The sequence below is a fragment of the Rana temporaria genome, chromosome 3, assembly GCF_905171775.1.
Source record: "Rana temporaria chromosome 3, aRanTem1.1, whole genome shotgun sequence".
Lineage (NCBI taxonomy): Eukaryota > Metazoa > Chordata > Amphibia > Anura > Ranidae > Rana > Rana temporaria.
This window is the reverse complement of record NC_053491.1, coordinates 16048291-16068878: the sequence shown is the minus strand read 5'-3', so window position 1 is coordinate 16068878 and position 20588 is coordinate 16048291. Positions and strand designations below refer to the sequence as shown.

Genomic DNA, 20588 nt, shown 5'->3' with positions numbered 1-20588 from the left:
AAAAGATACCGAAGCGCCACCTAGCGGCCGGCCTGGAATTGCAGCCTAAGATCCGACGGTGTAAGTCACTTACACCTGTCGGATCTTAGGCATATCTATGCGTAACCTGATTCTATGAATCGGGCGCATAGATACGACGGCCGGACTCAGAGATACGACGGCGTATCAGGAGATACGCCGTCGTATCTTCTTTCTGAATCCGGCCCACTGTCTTTAAGCATATAGGGCCAGATTCACGTAGCTCAGCGGATCTATAGATCCGCTCGATCTACGTGAATTAAGATCCGCTCCCGCAAGTTTAGGAGGCAAGTGGCTAATTCACAAACCACTTACCTCCAAACTTGCGACGGCGGATCCTAAATCCCCCGGCGGAATTCAAATTCCGCAGCTAGGGGAGTGTACTATTTAAATCAGGCGCGTTCCCGCGCCGATTTAAATGCGCATGCGCCGTCCGGGGAATTTCCTGGCGTGCATTGCTCCCACTGACGTCACTAGGACGTCAGTGGTTTCGACGTGAGCGGGACTTGCGACGCGCGTGTTCGTGAATCGGCGTACGCAAACGACGTTGGAAAATTCAAATTTGACGCGGGAACGCCAGCTACACTTAACATTGGCTGCGCCTGATGAAAGCAGGGGTAAGTATACGACGGGAAAACCGCTACGGAAACGACGTAAGAACACTGCGACGGGTCTGCGTACGTTCGTGAATTTGCGTATCTCGCTGATTTACATATTATTTATCGTAAATCAGCGGGAACGCCCCCGGCGCCATTTTTAAATTGAAAAAAAGATCCGACAGTGTAACACTGTCAGATCTTAGCCCTATCTATGCGTATCTGATTCTATGAATCAGGCGCATAGATAGGACCAGTGTAAGTCAGAGATACGATGGTGTATCTGTAGATACACCGTCGTATCTCTTTGTGAATCTGGCCCAAAAGCTCCGTTTTGTGTTGAAAATAAGTCTCAAATCTAAAACTCCGGTGGGTGTAACAAGATGTCCGCTTGCCCCCTTCTCACTCTATCTTTACTGTCCAGGAGTGTGGGGTGTAGCAAGATGGCGGCGAAAAAACGTCACTTCCGCAGCATTCGGTGATAGGGAGCGGAATGTGACACTGAACCTCACTTCCGTTGTAAAATCTGATGAAACAGATGTAATCTGTCGGGACACAGGTCTCGCAGTTCACCCTCCAGCCACTAGGTGTCACTTTTCACCACACCAGCTGTGTTCTCACGTAATCTCTGACGACTTCCGCTTTACTTCCTTGTTGTCATGAGGAAGAGACGGCGGCAGGACGATGGTCCATGGGGCCAGGCTCATTATGGCGGCGCTCATTCAAGCCAACAAGGGGACTATTATCACGAAGCCTCCCCCCAGTATCCCCGTCCCGGGCCGTACACGGACCTCTCCCATGGACGGACCCCCGGGGCCTGGGACAGCAGAGCTCAGAGTGCGGCTCAGCAGCAGTATGGACCGGGGGGCCCTCAGAGGATCGCAGGGTCTGAGCGAAGATTGCTTGGGGCCCTGGAGGCGGAGCAATTCCATCATGGGCGGGTACAATCAGTAGAGGACCAGTCGGGTCTGTTCTCTCATGTCAGTTCTGGAGGAGATGGGCCTCGTCCTCATAGGACCAGCAATGAGCAGAGGGAATCTCACCATGGAGGTCCCCAGCCTGGGATTCCTCCTTATAGGACCAGGAGTGAGCAGAGGGAATCCCACCATGGAGGTCCCCAGCCTGGGATTCCTCCTCATTGGACCAGCAGTGAGCAGAGGGAAGCTTACCATGGAGGTCCCCAGCCTGGGCTTCCTCCTCATAGGACCATCAATGAGCAGAGGGAATCTCACAATGGAGGTCCCCAGTCTGGGCTTCCTCCTCATAGGACCATCAATGAGCAGAGAGATTCTCATTATGGAGAGCCTCAGCCTGGGCTTCCTCCTCATAGGACCATCAATGAGCAGAGAGATTCTCACTATGGAGGTCCTCAGCCTGGGCTTCCTCCTCATAAGACCATCAATGAGCAGAGGGAATCTCACCATGGTGGTCCTCAGCCTGGGATTCATCCTCATAGGACCATCACTAATCAGCATGGAGGTTCTCAGGCTGGGCTTCCTCCTCATAGGACCAGCAATGAGCAGAGAGATTCTCACTATGGAGGTCCTCAGACTGAGATTCCTCCTCATTTTCTCACCAGGGAGGCAAGAACATCTCATCACGGAGGTCCTCAGCCTGGTTTTCCTCATATGTTCCACATTGAGCAACATGGAGGTTCTCAATCGAATATTCCTCCTCGTATAGCCAGCATGGAGGAGAGAACATTGCAATATGGAGGTCCTCAGTCTGGTATTCCTCGTATCATCAGCAATGAGCAGAGGACGTCTCATCAAGGAGGTCCTCAGTCTGGTATTGATCACATGACCAGCACGGAGCAGAGAATGTCACAATATGGAGGTCCTGAGTCTGGTATTCCTCAGATGACCAACAATGAACAGAGAACATCTCAACATGGAGATCCTAAGTCTGGTGTTCTTCCTCATACGACTAATATTGAGCAGAGCGGTCCACTGCCTGGTGTTCCTCCTCATATGACCAGCACTGATCAGAAAGCATCTCTTCATGGAGATCCTAGGTCTGGTCTTCCTCCTCATATGACCAGCATTGAGCAGAGAGCATTCCATCGTGGAGGTCCTCAGTCTGGTATTCCTCATATGGCCAGCATTGAGCAGCATGGAGGTTCTCAGTTGGATATTTCTCCTCATATAGCCACCACTGGACCTAGACCATCTCAGCATGTAGGTCCTCAGTCAGATATTCCTCATATGACCAGTGATGAGCATAGATTATCTCAGCATGGCCAGCATATTCCTCCTGGTATGACCATCACTGGGCAGAGAGGACCTCAGCTTGGAGGTCCTCTTTCTAATATTCCTCCTGGTATGCCCACCGCTGAGCAGAGAGGACTTCAGCTTGGAGGGCCTCTTTCTAATATTCCTCCTGGTATGCCCACCGCTGAGCAGAGAGGACTTCAGCTTGGAGGTCCTCTTTCTAATATTCCTCCTGGTATGCCCACCGCTGAGCAGAGAGTATCACAGCATGGAGCACTTCAGCCTGGTATTCCTTCTCATACGACCAGTATTGAGCAGAGAACATCTCAGCACGGAGGTCCTCGTATGGTCAGCACTGGGCCTAGAGTACCTCAATATGGGGGTCCACCATCAGATATTCTTCCCCATATGGCTAGTGTTGAGCAGAGAATATCACAGCATGGAGCTGCTCAGCCTGGTATTCATCATATGGCCAGCACAGAGCAGAGAATATCTCAGCATGGAGGTCACCAGTCAGGTATTCCTCCTCATATGGCCAGCACTGAGCAGAGATCACTTCAGCTTGGAGGCCACCAGTCAGGGATCCCTCCTCAAATGGCCAGCACCGAGCAGAGAGCACTTCAGCTTGGAGGCCACCAGTCAGGGATCCCTCCTCAAATGGCCAGCACCGAGCAGAGAATATCTCAACATGGAGGTCACCAATCAGGGATTCCTCCTCCTATGGCCAACACTGAGCAGAGAGCACTTCAGCTTGGAGGCCCAGAGTCTGGTGATTTTAAGCTTGGACCTTCCCAACCCAGGAGCGTTTATTTTGGTGGACCGCAGCATGAAGAATTGGAGCACAAAGGTCCTGGGCAAAACGCGTTCAGGGTGGAAGATTCCCAGCAGCGACCTCTAAGTTTTCCAAACACTCCTCAGCTTGGAGCACCAGGAATTTCATCTTTCGGAGGCTCTCAGCTTGAAGGATTTAATCCAACATCTTTGAATAAGCCACCGCCAAATGATGTGTTCCATCATAGAGTACCCCCTCCAAGTATTGTACAGCAGAGCTCTACACAACCACCACCAGGACCTGCTCCAAACATTCAACATCCCAGCAACCCTGTACAGAACCAGTACAGTTTTCCTCCCACTCTTCATGGACCCCCACTGAATCCCGCAACTATTGCACCCTTTTTTCATCCTCCAATGGATGCTGTATTTGGTGGCCCTCCCAAAGAAGGTGGCCAGGAGGTCTCGCACATTCAGACTCAAGCTCAGCAAAGTGTTTTGAATCGGGAGCCGGAAAGGTCAGACAATACAGCTCTTTTTAATCTTCATAGGCAGGACACCCACATGCATCAGGAGATGAGACCCGGGCACCAACCCTATAGAACTTCTGAAGTAACAAGTATGCAAAACCATCAATTCTTCAGTAAGACTAGTTTTCAAGTAGGTAATGGTAATTTTTTCCATCAAGCTGTACCAGACATCCGTCGAGATCAGCATTTCCCACAATGGCAGCATGAGAAAGGTATGATGAACCCAAACAGGCAAAGCGAGATGCTGGTGGGTAAGGAGGACCTAGCGGATAAGGAGCTCTTTCAGCGGTTGCTGTACAACTTCCTGGCATGTCGGAGAAATGAGCTTCCTCCTCCTAAGCCTGAATCTTCATCTGTTTCTATACCAGAGGCCCGGAAACTAATCTACGGTGCCCTGACCCTTGTCTCACAGCTCAGCTCCTTGTGTCAGAGTCTGGAAAATAATAAAGACGAGGAAGGACCCTCTTGGGACGAAGATTATGAAAAAACCAAAGACATAAAAGCTGATCTGGAGAAGAGAATAAAGGCGCTGGAGAAGCCGGGGTTTATTCAATGCGTTAAATTGAAAATGGATAGAATACGTAAGAAGAGGCTTTGCCGCCAGCGCAGGAGGCAAACCAGTGAAGAGGAAAAGGAGGCAGCGGAACGCGCCGCAGAGAGAGAGGCTGAGATCGACAGCTGGAGGTTGAGGCGCGTCCAAGAAGTGGAGGAGAAGAAAAAGGTGGGTAATGACGAGTGGCTTTTGTTTATTGTTAGGCTTCATTTCCACTGGCGTTTTTACAGCCACTGTTAGGCTTTTTTACAGCTTAAAAACGCCTGTCCATGTTTATTTTGTAAAAAAAAAAAAAAATTATTTTTTGTGAGCTGCAGCTTTAAAAATGCCGCGGTCGAGTTTTTGAGCGTTTTTTAACGTCTGGAGTTTTTACAGCTCTACTCTGGAGCTTCAGAACGCCCTGGTCCTGCGTTTTTTTTACAGCTCAAAAATGCCTATGCCATTTGCAGCTCAAAAACGTCTATGTGGGCATGATGCCATAGAATAACATGGACAGGCGTTTTTAACCACTTACCCCCCCGGACCATATCATATTGCTGCCCAAAGACCAGAGTACTTTTTGCGATTCGGGACTGCGTCGCTTTAACAGACAATTGCGCGGTCGTGCGACGTGGCTCCCAAACAAAATTGGCGTCCTTTTTTTCCCCACAAATAGAGCTTTCTTTTGGTGGTATTTGATCACCTCTGCGGTTTTTAGTTTTTGCGCTATAAACAAAAATAGAGCGACAATTTTGAAAAAAATGAATATTTTTTACATTTTGCTATAATAAATATCCCCCAAAAATATATAAAAAAACATTTTTTTTCCTCAGTTTAGGCCGATACGTTTTCTTCTACATATTTTTCGTAAAAAAAAATCGCAATAAGCGTTTATTGATTGGTTTGCGCAAAAGTTATAGCGTTTACAAAATAGGGGGTATTTTTATGTAATTTTTATTATATTTTTTTTACTAGTAATGGCGGCGATCAGCGATTTTTTTTTTTTTTTTTTTTTTTTTTTTTTTTTTTTCCGGTACTGCGACATTATGGCGGACACTTCGGACACTTTTGACACATTTTTGGGACCATTGGCATTTTTATAGCGATCAGTGCTATAAAAATGCATTGGATTACTATAAAAATGCCACTGGCAGTGAAGGGGTTAACACTAGGGGGCGGGGAAGGGGTTAAGTATGTTCCCTGGGTGTGTTCTAACTGAAGGGGGAGGTGGCCTCACTAGGGGAAATGACTGATCTTCTGTTCATACATTGTATGAACCGAAGATCAGCATTTCCCCTACTGACAGGACCGAGAGCTGTGTGTTTACACACACAGCTCCCGGTCCCCGCTCTGTACCGAGCGATCGCGTGTGCCCGGCGGCGATCTCGCCCGCCGGGCACACGCACGGGAGTCGGGGGCGAGCGGGGGGCACGCGCGCCCCCTAGTGGCGGCTGGAAGAGAGGACGTCATATTACGTGCTCTCGCCCAGCAGAGCCACCTTGTGGACGTATAACTGCGGTGCGCGGTCGGCAAGTGGTTAAGCTGTAAAAAACGCTCAGAAAAGTGGCTGTAAAAACGCCAGTGAAAATGAAGCCTAAAAGCGGAGGTTCACCCTAAAAACATGTATTTAACATTCCATTCAGCATAATTCCAACATTTACACTATGCCGTTTTTTTTTTTTTTTTTGCTGTACATACCGTCTCATTGTTATTTTTAGGGTTGTCCCGATACCGATTCCGAGTATTTGCGGGAGTACTCGTACTCCCGCAAATACCCCCCGATACCGAAATAGAATAATCCCCGTCACGCCGCACCCCGCCGCCGTTACGCCGCATCCCCGCTGCTGCCGACTGGTTAATACGCGCGGGGAACATTACAGCTTTCATTTGAATAGCTGTAATGATTCGCGCCACGCCGCGTATAGACACTCCCCCTTGCTCGGGTGAACTGTCCAATCCTGAGCAAGGGGGAGTGTCTATACGCAGCGCGAATCATTACAGCTATTCAAATGAAAGCTGTAATGTTCCCCGCACGTATTAACCAGTCGGCGGCAGCGGGATGCAGGTAAGGGGGACATGGCTGGATATGGGGGGGGGACATGGCTGGATATGGGGGGGGGACATGGCTGGATATGGGGGGGGGACATGGCTGGATATGGGGGGGGGACATGGCTGGATATGGGGGGGGGACATGGCTGGATATGGGGGGGGGGGACATGGCTGGATATGGGGGGGGGGGGGACATGGCTGGATATGGGGGGGGGGACATGGCTGGATATGGGGGGGGGGGACATGGCTGGATATGGGGGGGGGGGGACATGGCTGGATATGGGAGGGGACATGGCTGGATATGGGGGGGAGACATGGCTGCATATGGGGGGGAGACATGGCTGCATATGGGGGGACATGGCTGCATCTGTGGGGGGGAACATGGCTGCATCTGTGGGGGGGAACATGGCTGCATCTGTGGGGGGGAACATGGCTGCATCTGTGGGGGCGAACATGGCTGCATCTGTGGGGGGGAACATGGCTGCATTTGGGGACACATTTAAAAAAAAGTATCGGTACTCGTACTCAGTCCTAAAAAAGTGGTATCGGGACAACCCTAGTTATTTTCCATCCGGGTTCTCACTCCCACGGGAGTAGGCGTTCCTATGCAGAGGCTAGATGATTGACGCCTTGTGAAAAACTTCCCCCCGGCGCATAAGGCGCGTCGCCAGTTTTCAGAAAGTAGCCGGCTCTATACGGCGCCTACGCAGTTTGCTCTACACGGCAGGCGCAGGCGCCGTATAGAGCCGACTAGCAGTTCGGCTACTTTCGGAAAACTGGTGACGCGCCTTATGCGCCGGGGGGAACGCCTACTCCCGCATAGTGTAAATGTTGTCATTATGCTGAATGGAATGTTAAATACATATTTTTAGGGTGAACCGCCGCTTTAAATCCTTAGAGGAACTGCAGTCTGCTCACATAATCTGTAATAAAAACATCTTTGCCATTCTGAAGCTTCCCTCCAACCACTTTACATATTATTTTATATATACAGTGGAACCTCGGATTGCGAGTAACGCGGTTAACGAGCGTTTCGCAATACGAGCAAAAAAATAACCTGACTCGGTTTGCGAGTGTTGTCTCGCAAAACTAGCAGGATTCAAGCCAAATCGGTGTGCAATACCGTTTTTGGCCTGAGGTGGGGGGGAGGCAAAGGGGTTAAAGCCAGTGCAGGAGGGTGCCCGCATCTATCCAGTGGGGGGGCACAGGAGGTTCCCGCGTTCAACCAGTGGGGGGGCGCAGAAGATTGCCCGCATCCATCCAGTGGGGGGGGGGCGCAGGAGGGTGCCCGCATCCATCCAGTGGGGGGAGCGCAGGAGGGTGCCCGCATCCATCCAGTGGGGGGAGCGCAGGAGGGTGCCCGCATCCATCCAGTGGGGGGAGCGCAGGAGGGTGCCCGCATCCATCCAGTGGGGGGGGCGCAGGAGGGTGCCCGCATCCATCCAGTGGGGGGAGCGCAGGAGGGTGCCCGCATCCATCCAGTGGGGGGGGGGGCGCAGGAGGGTGCCCGCATCCATCCAGTGGGGGGGCGCAGGAGGGTGCCCACATCCAGCTAGTGGGGGGGGGCACAGGAGGGTGCCCGCATCCATCCTGTGGGGGAGCGCAGGAGGGTGCCTGCATCCATCCAGTGGGGGAGCGCAGGAGGGTGCCCGCATCCAGTTAGTGGGGGAGTGCAAGAGGGTGCCCGCATCCATCCTGTGGGGGAGTGCAAGAGGGTGCCCGCATCCAGTGGGGGAGCGCAGGAGGGTGCCCGCAACCATCCTGTGGGGGTGCGCAGGAGGATGCCTGCATCCATCCAGTGGGGGAAGCGCAGGAGGGTGCCCGCATCCAGTGGGGGGAGCGCAGGAGGGTGCCCGCAACCATCCTGTGGGGGTGCGCAGGAGGATGCCTGCATCCATCCAGTGGGGGAGCGCAGGAGGGTGCCCGCATCCAGCTAGTGGGGGGGCACAGGAGGGTGCCCACATCCATCCTGTGGGGGGACGTAGGAGGGTGCCTGCATCCAGCCAGTGGGGGGGGAGGAGGGTGCCCGCATCCAGCCCGTGGGGGGGGGGGAGGGTGCCCGCATCCAGCCAGTGGGGGGGCGCAGGAGGGTGCCTGCATCCAGCCAGTGGGGGGGCGCAGGAGGGTGCCCGCATCCAGCCAGTGGGGGTGCACAGGAGGGTGCCCGCATCCAGCCAGTGGGTGGGGGGCAGGAGGGTGCCTGCATTCAGCCAGTGGGTGGGGGGCAGGAGGGTGCCTGCATTTAGCCAGTGGGTGGGGGGCAGGAGGGTGCCTGCATTCAGCCAGTGGGTGGGGGGCAGGAGGGTGCCTGCATTCAGCCAGTGGGTGGGGGGCAGGAGGGTGCCCGCATTCAGCCAGTGGGTGGGGGGCAGGAGGGTGCCCGCATTCAGCCAGTGGGTGGGGGGCAGGAGGGTGCCCGCATCCAGCCAGTGGGTGGGGGGCAGGAGGGTGCCCGCATCCAGCCAGTGGGTGGGGGGCAGGAGGGTGCCCGCATCCATCCTGTGGGGGAGTGCAAGAGGGTGCCCGCATCCAGCCAGTGGGGGGGCGCAGGAGGGTGCCCGCAACCATCCTGTGGGGGTGCGCAGGAGGATGCCTGCATCCATCCAGTGGGGGAGCGCAGGAGGGTGCCCGCATCCAGCTAGTGGGGGGGCACAGGAGGGTGCCCACATCCATCCTGTGGGGGGACGTAGGAGGGTGCCTGCATCCAGCCAGTGGGGGGGGAGGAGGGTGCCCGCATCCAGCCAGTGGGGGGGCGCAGGAGGGTGCCTGCATCCATCCAGTGGGGGGGCGCAGGAGGGTGCCCGCATCCAGCCAGTGGGTGGGGGGCAGGAGGGTGCCTGCATCCATCCAGTGGGGGAGTGCACGTGGGTGCCCGCATCCAGCTAGTGGGGGGGGGGGCGCAGGAGGGTGCCCGCATCCAGCTAGTCGGGTGCAGGAGGGTGCCCGCATCCAGCCAGTGGGGGGGCGCAGGAGGGTGCCCGCATCCAGCCAGTGTATCAGCTGAACCCTGTGTGTCTGTAATGCCTTATACTTTATATATCATCACCGTCGGGATCCGGACTGTTTCTCAGGACTGAAAAAACAAAACAAAAAAAAGCATTTACATTGTGAAAGATGTTGCGCAGCCTTTGTGGCTGTCACTGTCACGTTTCGGGGAGACGATATCATTTGAGCCCTTCTTACTCTGTTCTGTATGTTATAAAACGTGTGTAAATAGAACACTTTCACTTCTCTACACAATTCATTATAGGAACGGGAACTAAAAGCTGCCGCCGACAGTGTGCTCGGCGAGGTGAGGAGAAAACAAGCCGATGCCAAAAAAATGTTGGATATGCTGAAATCCTTGGAAAAGCTGAGAAAGCTGAGAAAAGAGGCGGCTGCAAGGAAAGGTAAGAAATGGACACTCAGCTCAGGATTATAACCGGCCACTTGCCACCATACGGCTGTGTCAGCTAACATCCTCCCTGTTCTATGGATTATTAGTTCTCACCATGCGATAGTCTTTCCCCTCTAAGGAGTTTTCTAAACTCCTTAGAGGGGAGTTTAAGGCGTTTATATGAGAAACAGTAATTCCGGTGTAAACCTTCCAAAGCAAAAAATAAAAAGCTATGAGGAACGAGTAGTCAGGCCAAATCTAGCTTTTAAAAAAAAAAAGGGGGGAATAATGATTATTGAAATGGAGTTGGAAGCTTGTATCAAATTATCAGACTTGCAAACTACTTGTTCACAAAAATAATGGATCTGCTGGATCCTTCGAATTCTGAAGGACTGTCTGTGCTTGGCGGTTGGCTGTTAATCCCCCTCCGTGTTCCATGAGTGTTTTATAGATAAGTGTGTTTGCGCCAGAACTGACAGTTCCTAAGACCTCCTACTCATCAGCGACTGTTATTACATAACGTTGGCTGTTTTTCTCATTTTTCAGGTGTCAGTCCTCCACCCAGCGCAGATGAAACCTTCAAAAATCATGTAACCAGGCTTCGCAGCATGGTCCGCAAGCGCGTCGCCCTGTACGATGCGGAGGAGAGGGCCCTCAGGGTCATACTGGAGGGAGAACAAGAAGAAGAGAGACAACGGGACAAAGACAGGAGGCTGAAGAAACAAAGAGAGAAATTTCTTCAAAAGCAGCGAGAACTTGACGCTATATTGTTTGGAGATGATGGTATGGGCAGGTTTTCTTCTAAGTGTCGCTTCACACCGGGGGGGCGACTTAAAGCGGAGATTCACCCTAAAAACATTTTTCTAACATTACATTGTGCATACTTCCAACATTTACAGTATGCTGATTTTTTATTTTTTTGCTGTACATACCGTATTATTGCTATTTTCCACCCGGCTTCCTGGTACTAATTTCCACGAGGGAGTAGGCGTTCCTATGCAGAGGCGCAGTGTCATGTGGGACTTCGCCCAGATGATTGACGTCTTGACAAAAACTTCCCCCCGGCGGATAAGGCGCGTCACGAGTTTCCGAAAGAAGCCGAACTGCGAGTCGGCTCTATACGGCACCTGCGCAGTCAGCTCTACACGGCTCCTAGTTGGTGCGCAGGCGCGTATAGCGCTGTATAGAGCCAACTCACAGTTCGGCTTCTTTCGGAAACTTGTGACGCGCCATATCCGCCGGGGGGGTGAAGGTTTTGTCAAGACTTCAATCATCTGGGCGAAGTCCCACATGACACTGCGCCTCTTCATAGGAACGCCTACTCCCGCGGGAGTGAGCCGGGTGGAAAATGCTATAAGACGGTATGTACAGCAAAAAAATAAAAAAATCGGCATACTGTAAATGTTGGAAGTATGCACAATGTAATGTTAGAAAAATGTTTTTAGGGTGAACCTCCGCTTTAACACAAGAATATTGTGCATGCATACAAAATTGTCATTTAAACCCTCCAAGGCTATTTAAAGCACCTGAACATAATAAGAAAATAAGGGGATTTGGTCACACCATATGGCTTATATAGTGCTTAAAAGCGGAGTTCCACCCAAAAATGGAACTTGCGCTTTTCTGAACCCTCCCCCCCTCCGGTGTCACATTTTGGCTCCTTTTAGGGGGTAGGGGGGAGCAGATACCTGTCTAATACAGGTATTTTGCTCCCACTTCCAGGCATAGATACCAGAGCCACCCGTGGGTATCTACGCCACTTCCGGTGCCTTCTCCGACCCCCTCCCCCCCGCTGTCTTCTGGGAGACGCACAGGTCCCAGTGGAATAGCGCAGCGCGAGACGCGCATGCACAGTAGGGAACCAGGAAGTGAAGCCACAAGGCTTCGTTTCCTGACTCCCTTACCGAAGATGGCGGCAGCACCCCGAGAGCTGTGGGACGGATCGGGTGAGGACATCGTAGGTGCCTTGGACAGGTAAGTGTCCTTATTTGAAAAGTCAGCAGCTTCAGTATTTGTAGCTGCTGACTTAACCACTTAAGCCCCGGACCAAAATGCAGCTAAAAGCCCAGGCCAGGTTTTGCGATTCGGCACTGCGTCGCTTTAACTGACAATTGTGCGGTCGTGCGACGTGGCTCCCAAACAAAATTTACGTCCTTTTTTTCCCCACAAATAGAGCTTTCTTTTGGTGGTATTTGATCACCTCTGCGGTTTTTATTTTTTGCGCTATAAACAAAAATAGAGCGACAACTTTGAAAAAAAAAACAATATTTTTTACTTTTTTGCTATAATAAATATCCCCCAAAAATATATAAAAAAGAAAAAAAATTTCCTCAGTTTAGGCCGATACGTATTCTTCTACATATTTTTGGTAAAAAAAATCGCAATAAGCGTTTATCGGTTGGTTTGCACAAAATTTATAGAGTTTACAAAATAGGGGATAGTTTTATTGCATTTTTATTTATTATTTTTTTTTTTTTACTACTAATGGCGGCGATCAGCAATTTTTATTTTTTTTTTGCGACATTATGGCGGACACTTCGCACAATTTTGACACATTTTTGGGACCATTGTCATTTTCACAGCAAAAAATGCATTTAAAAAGCATTCTTTATTGTGAAAATGACAGTTGCAGTTTGGGAGTTAACCACAGGGGGTGCTGAAGGGGTTATGTTTCACCTAGTGTGTGTTTACAACTGTAGGGGGGTGTGGCTGTAGGTCTGACGTCATCGATTGTGTCCCCCTATAAAAGGGATGACACATTCGATGCAGCCACCACAGTGAAGCACGGGGAAGTCGTGTTTACATACGGCTCTCCCCGTCCTTCAGCTCCGGGGAGCGATCGCGGGGGGGTGGCTAGAAACGAATAGCCGCCCCCTCATCCCAGATTGCTCCCAGAGCTACCGACCGCCGCATTTAACGGGAGGGGTCCCGATCGGACCCCCGACTTTCGGTAAGGCAGGGACGTACGGGTACGCCCATATGCCTGTACGTGCCATTCTGTGGACGTATATATACATGCGGCGGTCGTTAAGTGGTTAAAAAAAAAAAATTGGTGGGCCTCCACTTTAAGCCCACTACTGTGTCTAAGTAACCCATTTTCAGTGGGTCCTACACTAATCATAGATTGAAAGATCCCACTTCTCAACCATCTCTATGATGCAGTAGTGGGCTTAAGCACTGTATTGCCGTATTGGTGTGACCAAATCCCCATATTTCCTTATTTTATGTTCAGGTGCTTTAAATGGCCTTGTAGGATTTAAATGACATTTTTGTATGTGTGCGCTATAATCTCTTGTTCTGTTTGTATGGTGTTATAGTAGCATCATCTTTAATGTGATGCATAGTTAGGGTGTGCGTGTGTGTGTGTGTCCCCCCCCCCCCCAAGTCTTTGTTTTGTCAGGCAATTTAGTCGCGGTCCATTTAGTGCAATAGAACTGTTCTGAGTCGCTCCGACTTAGAAAAAAGTTTTTGCACTACTTGGGGGTGACGTCGGAGCGGCCTGCATTGACTTCTATTAAATAAATTGTTTGCAAGCCGTGCTGAAGTCGCGCTGTGCCGGGTGGCCTCAAAGTCGCTTGACTTTTTAAACTGAACTTCAGCAGTTCTGCAAAGAAGAGCGGGTACATTTTGGAAAGTCTAGGGGGCAGATCCTCAAAGAAATTACACTGGCGTATCTCTTGATACGCCGCGTAATTTCAAATTTTGCGCGTCGTATCTTTGTTTTGGTATCCACAAAACAAGATACGACGGCATCTTGGCTAGATCCGACAGGCGTACGTCTTACGTCGGATCTAAGCTGCAATCTTTCGGCGGCCGCTAGGTGGCGTTCGCGTCGAGTATGCAAATTAGCTAGTTACGGCGATCCAGGAACGTACGTCGGCCCGGCGCATTTTGTTCCGTCGTTTGCGTTCGGCTTTTTCTGGCATATAGTTAAACCGGCTATTATGAGGCGTACTCAATGTTAAGTATGGCCGTTGTTCCCGCGTACAATTTAGAATTTTTTACGTTGTTTGCGTAAGTCGTTCGCGAATAGGAATTTGCGTAGAATGACGTCACCGTCGTAAGCATTGGCTGGTTCCGGTTTAATTTCGAGCATGCGCACTGGGATACCCCAGGGACGACGCATGCGCAGTTAAAAAAAAAAAAAAACGTTGTTTACGTCGGGTCACGACATATTTACATAAAACACGCCCCCATTGCATCCATTTGAATTCCACGCCCTTACGCCGAGAGAGATTCACTATGCCGCCGTTACTTACGGCGCGAATTCTTTCAGGATTCGAAAAAAAAAAAAGATAAGTTACGGCGGCGTAGCGTATGTGGAAAGATGTGCAAAGTGAAGGGAGACAAATCCCAACAGACTAAATGCTGAAATAAAAGCAAAATACTTTTTCCAACTTTGTGATCCTGTGTTTCTAACATTAGTCTTATTAGTCTTAGTCTAACGTTAGTCTTATATCTTTCACTTGGATGTTATAAGTTGCACTGAGTAAATACAGCTGGATAAAACAAAAACTGTGTCTGTCGTCTTTTTAGGCTGCAAAGTAACAAAATGTAACTAATTTGAAGGGGAATGATTTATTTTCTATATTCCCGCTATACATAGGAATATAAATGTTGCGTTTCAGAAACCACAATAAAGAAAATAAATCCCAGAATATTTTTTATACGGAACTCACTAATTACACTTTTTTGTTTTATCTTTTTCTTCTTTATAGAGCGGCTTCCAGCTCTTCCCCCTCTCCAGCCGTTCCGTCAGTACCACCTCCAAGCTGAACACTCTGTTGTATCTCTCGTCCAGATCCGGTGAGTCTTGTATCCAGGCTTTGCAGGATGTAATGAACATTTTGTTTAACCACTTCCCGCCCGGTCAATAGTATATTGACGTCCGGGAAGTGGTTCTGAAATTCTGACTGGACGTCTATTGACGTCCTGCAGGATAACAGCCGCCGCACGCCTGTGGGGGCGCACAACGCAGCGATCGGTGATGCGGGGTGTCAGTCTGACACTCTGCATCTCCGATCTCGGTAAAGAGCCTCCGGCGGAGGCTCTTTACCACGTGATCAGCCGTGTCCAATCGCGGCTGATCACAATGTAAACAGGAAGAGCCATTGATCGGCTCTTCCTCACTCGCGTCTGACAGACGCAAGTAGAGGAGAGCCAATCGGCGGCTCTCCTGACAGGCGGGGTTCACGCTGATTGTTTATCCAGGGAACCGGGGAAGCCACCATGGCACCATCAAAACAATTTAAAAAAAAACAATAATAAAAAAAAAAGCACAATAAATGCCAATCAGTGCCCACAAATGGGTACTGACTGGCAACATGGGCACTGACTGGAGTGATGCCCAGCAATGCCATCAGTGACACCCCTCGGTGTCCATAAGTGCCACCTCTCAGTGCCCATCTATGCCCAGTGCCCACCCATCAGTGCCGCCTCATCGGTGCCCATCAGTGCCTCATCGGTGCCCGTAATTGAAAAAGAACTTACTTATTTACAAAAAAATTAACAGAAAAAAATAAACTAAATTTTTTTTTAAATTTTCAGTCTTTTTTTAGTTGTTGCTATTTGTGGGAACAAAATGATAAAAAATTTGTTTGGGTACAGTGTAGCATGATCGCGCAGTTGTCATTCAAAGTGCGACAGCACTGAAAGCTGAAAATTGGCTTGGGCAGGAAGGTGTGTAAGTGCCCGGTATGGAAGTGGTTAACCAGATTTCAACACTGATCACTTTTTCATGTTGGAGGTTCTTATCACTTAGTGACTAAGTGTCTATCCAGCCAAAATGTTTTCTAATGTTTAGTTAGATAAGGGAGGGGTTAGAACCCCTGTTGGCTATCTGGGGCTCTGTTAACCACTTCAGCCCCCGGACCATTTGGCTGGCCAAAGACCTGGCCACTTTTTGTGATTCGGCACTGCGTCACTTTAAATGACAATTGCGCGGTCGTGCGACGTGGCTCCCATACAAAATTGATGTCCTTTCTTTTCCACAAATAGAGATTTCTTTTGGTGGTATTTGATCACCTCTGCAGTTTTTTTATTTTTTGCGCAATAAATACAAATAGATCGAAAATTTTTGGGGGAAAAAAGCAATTTTTTTACTTTTTTCTATAATAAATATCCCCAAAGTGTGTGTGTGTGTGTGTGTGTGTGTGTGTGTGTATATATATGTATATGTGTGTGTGTGTGTGTGTGTGTGTGTATATATATATATATATATATATATATATATATATATATATATATATATATATATATATATATATATATATTTATATTATAATATTTTTGGTAGAAAAAAAACGCAATAAGCTTTTGGTTTGCACAAAAGTTATAGCGTCTACAAAATAGGGGATAGATTTATGGTGTTTTTATTAATAATCATTATTATTATTTTTTTTTCTATTAATGGCAGCGATCAGCGTGTTTATATAATAGAAGTGAACAAAAAATAAAAATCCGCAGGCAAATAATAATTAAAGTGATTGTTTAACCACTTCAGCCCCGGACTATTCGGCTGGCCAAAAACCAAAGCACTTTTTTGTGATTCGGCACTGCGTCGCTTTAACTGACAATTGCGCGGTTGTGCGACGTGGCTCCCAAACAAAATTGGCATCCTTTATTTTTTCCCCCACAAATATAACTTTCTTTTGGTGGTATTTGATCACCTCTGCGTTTTTTTTTTTTTTTTTCTTTTTTGCGCTATAAACAAAAATAGAGATACGTAGCGATACGAAATTCTTCTACTTATTTTTTGGGGAAAAAAATCGCAGTAAGCATTTGGTTTGCACAAAAGTTATAGCGTCTACAAAATAGGGGATAGATTTATGGTATTTGTATTAATATTTTTTTTACTAGTAATGGCAGCGATCAGTGTTTATTTTTTATTTTTTTTTATCATGACTGCGGTGGAGGACACATCGGACACCTTTGACGCTATTTTGGGACTGTTGTCATTTATACAGCAATCCGTGCTATAAAAATGCACTGATTACTGTGTAAATGACACTGGCAGGGAAGGGGTTAACCACTAGGGGGCGAGGAAGGGGTTAAGTGTGTCCTAGGCAGTGATTCTAACTGTGGTGGGGGGTGGGCTACATGTGATACGACAGTGATCACTGCTCCCGATGACCGAAGATCAGTGTCCTGTCACAAGGCAGAACAGGGAGATTCCTTGTTTACATAGCTCTGTGAGACGATTGCTGGACACCGGTGGACATCTAGTCCGCGGGAACGGTCACGGAAGTTGCGGCAGGGGCGGAATTCAAAGCAACGTATATATACCGTATTTTTCGGACTATAAGACGCAGTTTTCCCCCCAAAAAATATGGGTGAAAATGTCTCTGCGTCTTATAGTCCGAATGTAAATAAAGCCCCGCCGCCGCTGTCAACGCCCCCCCCGTCACTGCCGCCAAAAAAGCCGCCCCCCCCACGCACAAAGCCGCCCCCACCCCCCCCACCTGTACTTCCGAGTCCCGGTTCATGGCAACCTGTTCTGCTGGGACTTGTAGTGTCTCTGTTCTGCTGGGATGTGTTGTGCCTCCGTGGGGGACTGAAATATGCCAACCTGCTCTGCTGGGACTTGTAGTGCCACAGGTCAGGCCGCAATAATGGTGCAGGTCGGGCTGCATTTCATGGGCACTGGTAAATATTTTAGTACACCATTTGGTTCAAAATATTTTTTTTTTCTTGTTTTCCTCCTCTAAAAATACGGTACTTTGCTTTACGCAGCCATGCAATTTTGCCAACGTATAAGTGCGTGGCGCTGTCGGCAAGTGGTTAAAAAAATGCTACTACAAGCCGGTACAAAAAAAGCTATTATCAGCGTTTTTATTTTTTTATATATTTTTTTTTGTTCCCTGACGTTTTTTTAGGTTTTTAAAAATGCCAGTATGCATGGAGTCTAATAGCTAGATTCAGGTAGGCAGGCGTATCGTTGCGGCGGCGTAGTGTATCGTGTTTACACTAAGCCGCCGTAAGTTAGCGAGGCAAGTACATGATTCACAAAGTACTTGCCTGCTAAGTTACGGCAGCTTAGCGTAAATCGGGCGGGCGTAATGGCACCTAATTTAAATTTAACTAAGGGGGCGTGTTTTATGGTAATGGGGGGTGACCTTACGTGATTGACGTATTTTACGAACGGCGCATGCGCCGTCAGCCTACATATCCCAGTGTGCATTGCGGCAAAGTACGCCGCACGGTCCTATTGGTTTCGACGTGGACGTAAATGACGTAAATCCCTATTCATGGACGACTTACGCAAACGATGTAAAATTTTTGAATTTCGATGCGGGAACGACGGCCATATTTAACATTACTATTCCAGCTATTTGATGGAATAACTTTAGGCCTGATAATGCGTTACGTAAACGGTGTATCTGTACTGCGTCGGCCGGGCGTACGTTCGTGAATAGGCGCATCTAGTGATTTACATATTCTACGCCGACCGCAATGAAAGCGCCACCTAGCGGCCAGCCTAAAAATTACACTTTAGGATACGAGGGTGCAAGACACTTACGCCGCTCGTATCTGAGCCTAATTTAAGCGTATCTGGTTTCCAGAATACACTTAAATTAGCGCCGGCGCAAATTCAGACTTAGGCTGGCGTATCTACTGATACGCCGGCCTAAATCTTTCTGAATCCACCTATAATAGTGAGATCTTCCATACCGATAATGTGGCAGGTCCTGTTAAACTTTTTTAATAAAGGAAATGGCTATTTAATTTTCTTCTGGAAGTAATTTGTTTTTCTCGTCTTTCAGACACGAGTGGGATCAATTCTTGGCTCCACCTGACCATCCTGATGCCAGTAGTATCCCTCGTGGGTGGGTACTTCCCATGCCACCATCTAGTGACATTTGGGCTACAGCCCTGAAACAAGCAGACTGACGGAACTATAAAACATTGTGATGTATATGATTTGGATGCCAGACTTTAAACAAAGGGTAAGGCCTGGTTTGCAGCAACTTTATCTGGGAACTTCTGTATTGAAGCACAACTTTTTATTTTTTTGCATAAGAAACGGTCAGAAAGTCCATGTGTGATTTTTTTTTTTTTTTTTTGTCATCTGTATCCCTCTTTGGAAGATTTCACTCTGGATTTTTGTCGAGTGGCCAGCTGTCAGAAGTATAAAGCTGGGTACACACTGGCTGAAAATCAGCAGAAACAAGCCGGTCCAACAACTGAATTTTGTCTAAGGGACATGCGGGAAAACCAACATCCAATCAGCGCCTGCAACCCCAAAGGGGTAAGGGTAGACGAGCTAGGGAGAGCAAAGTACTTCACTTTTTACTGAATGCAAACTTGTATGATAGTGATGTGTGATGTGATAATGGACAGTCCATATGTACAATAGACTCCAAGTTCTATATTTATTTTGAAATGACAGAATAAAGCATGTCAAAGTTGATTTGTGGTTTTACTAAGAGTTTGTTTTATTGGTCCTTAAAGCGGAGGTCTGCCGGAAAAAAAAAGTGTATGTATGTGTATGTGTGTGTGTATGTATATATATATATATATATATATATATATATATATATATATATATATATATATATATATATACACGTGTGTGTGTGTGTGTGTGTGTGTGTGTGTGTGTATATATATATATATATATATATATATATATATATATATATATATATATATATATATATATATATATATATATATATATATATATATATATATATATATATATATAATACATATTTTTTTTTTTTAATTAACCACTTAAGGACCGCCTCCTGCACATATACGTCGGCAGAATGGCATAGCTGTGGGTCGCGGGCGCGCACTCGCGGACCCGATCGCCGCTGGAGTCCCGCGATCGGTCCCCCGGGCTGAAGAACGGGGAGAGCCGTGTGTAAACACAGCTTCCCCTTTCTTCATTGTGGCGCCGTCCTCGATCGTGTCATCCCTTTTATAGGGGGACACAATCGATGCCATCACACCTACAGCCACACCCCCCCTACAGTTGTAAACACACATAACCCCATCAGCGCATCCTAGTGGTTAACTCCCAAACTGCAATTGTCAATTCTCACAATAAACAATGCATTTTTTGCTGTGAAAAGGACAATGATCCCAAAAATGTGTCAAAATTGTCCGAAGTGTCCCCCATAATGTCGCAGTCACGAAAAAAATCGCTGATCGCCGCCATTAGTAGTAGTAAAAAAAAAAAATGCATTAAAACTATCCCCTATTTTGTAAACGCTATAAATTTTGCCCAAACCAACCGATAAACGCTTATTGCGATTTTTTTTTTTTTTTTTTTTACGAAAAATAGGTAGAAGAATACGTATCGGCCTAAACTGAGGAAAACCATTTTTTTTTTATATATTTTTTGGGGATATTTATTATAGCAAAAAGTAAAAAAATATTGCATTTTTTTTTTTTTCAAAATTTTCGCTCTATTTTTGTTTATAGCGCAAAAAATAAAAACCGCAGAGGTGATCAAATACCACCAAAAGAAAGCTCTATTTGTGGGGGAAAAAAAGGACG

The 20588-nt window shown here is 48.1% G+C and overlaps 1 protein-coding gene across 2 annotated transcripts; it reads left to right on the top strand.

Annotated features, from left to right (window-relative positions):
• The first annotated feature begins 1219 nt into the window (after positions 1-1219).
• Positions 1220-19491, top strand: PDCD7 (programmed cell death 7). 2 transcript variants are annotated; one of them, XM_040342305.1, is made up of 6 exons: positions 1220-1998; positions 2062-4846; positions 9957-10095; positions 10629-10865; positions 14801-14888; positions 18845-19491. In XM_040342305.1, exons 1-6 carry the CDS (start codon positions 1274-1276, stop codon positions 18969-18971), a joined length of 4101 nt encoding a protein of 1366 aa, XP_040198239.1. In that variant the 5' UTR covers positions 1220-1273; the 3' UTR covers positions 18972-19491. The 2 variants fall into 2 exon arrangements, with proteins under 2 accessions (XP_040198239.1, XP_040198238.1); XM_040342304.1 differs by having other exon boundaries at positions 1220-4846.
• Positions 19492-20588: the final 1097 nt, after the last annotated feature.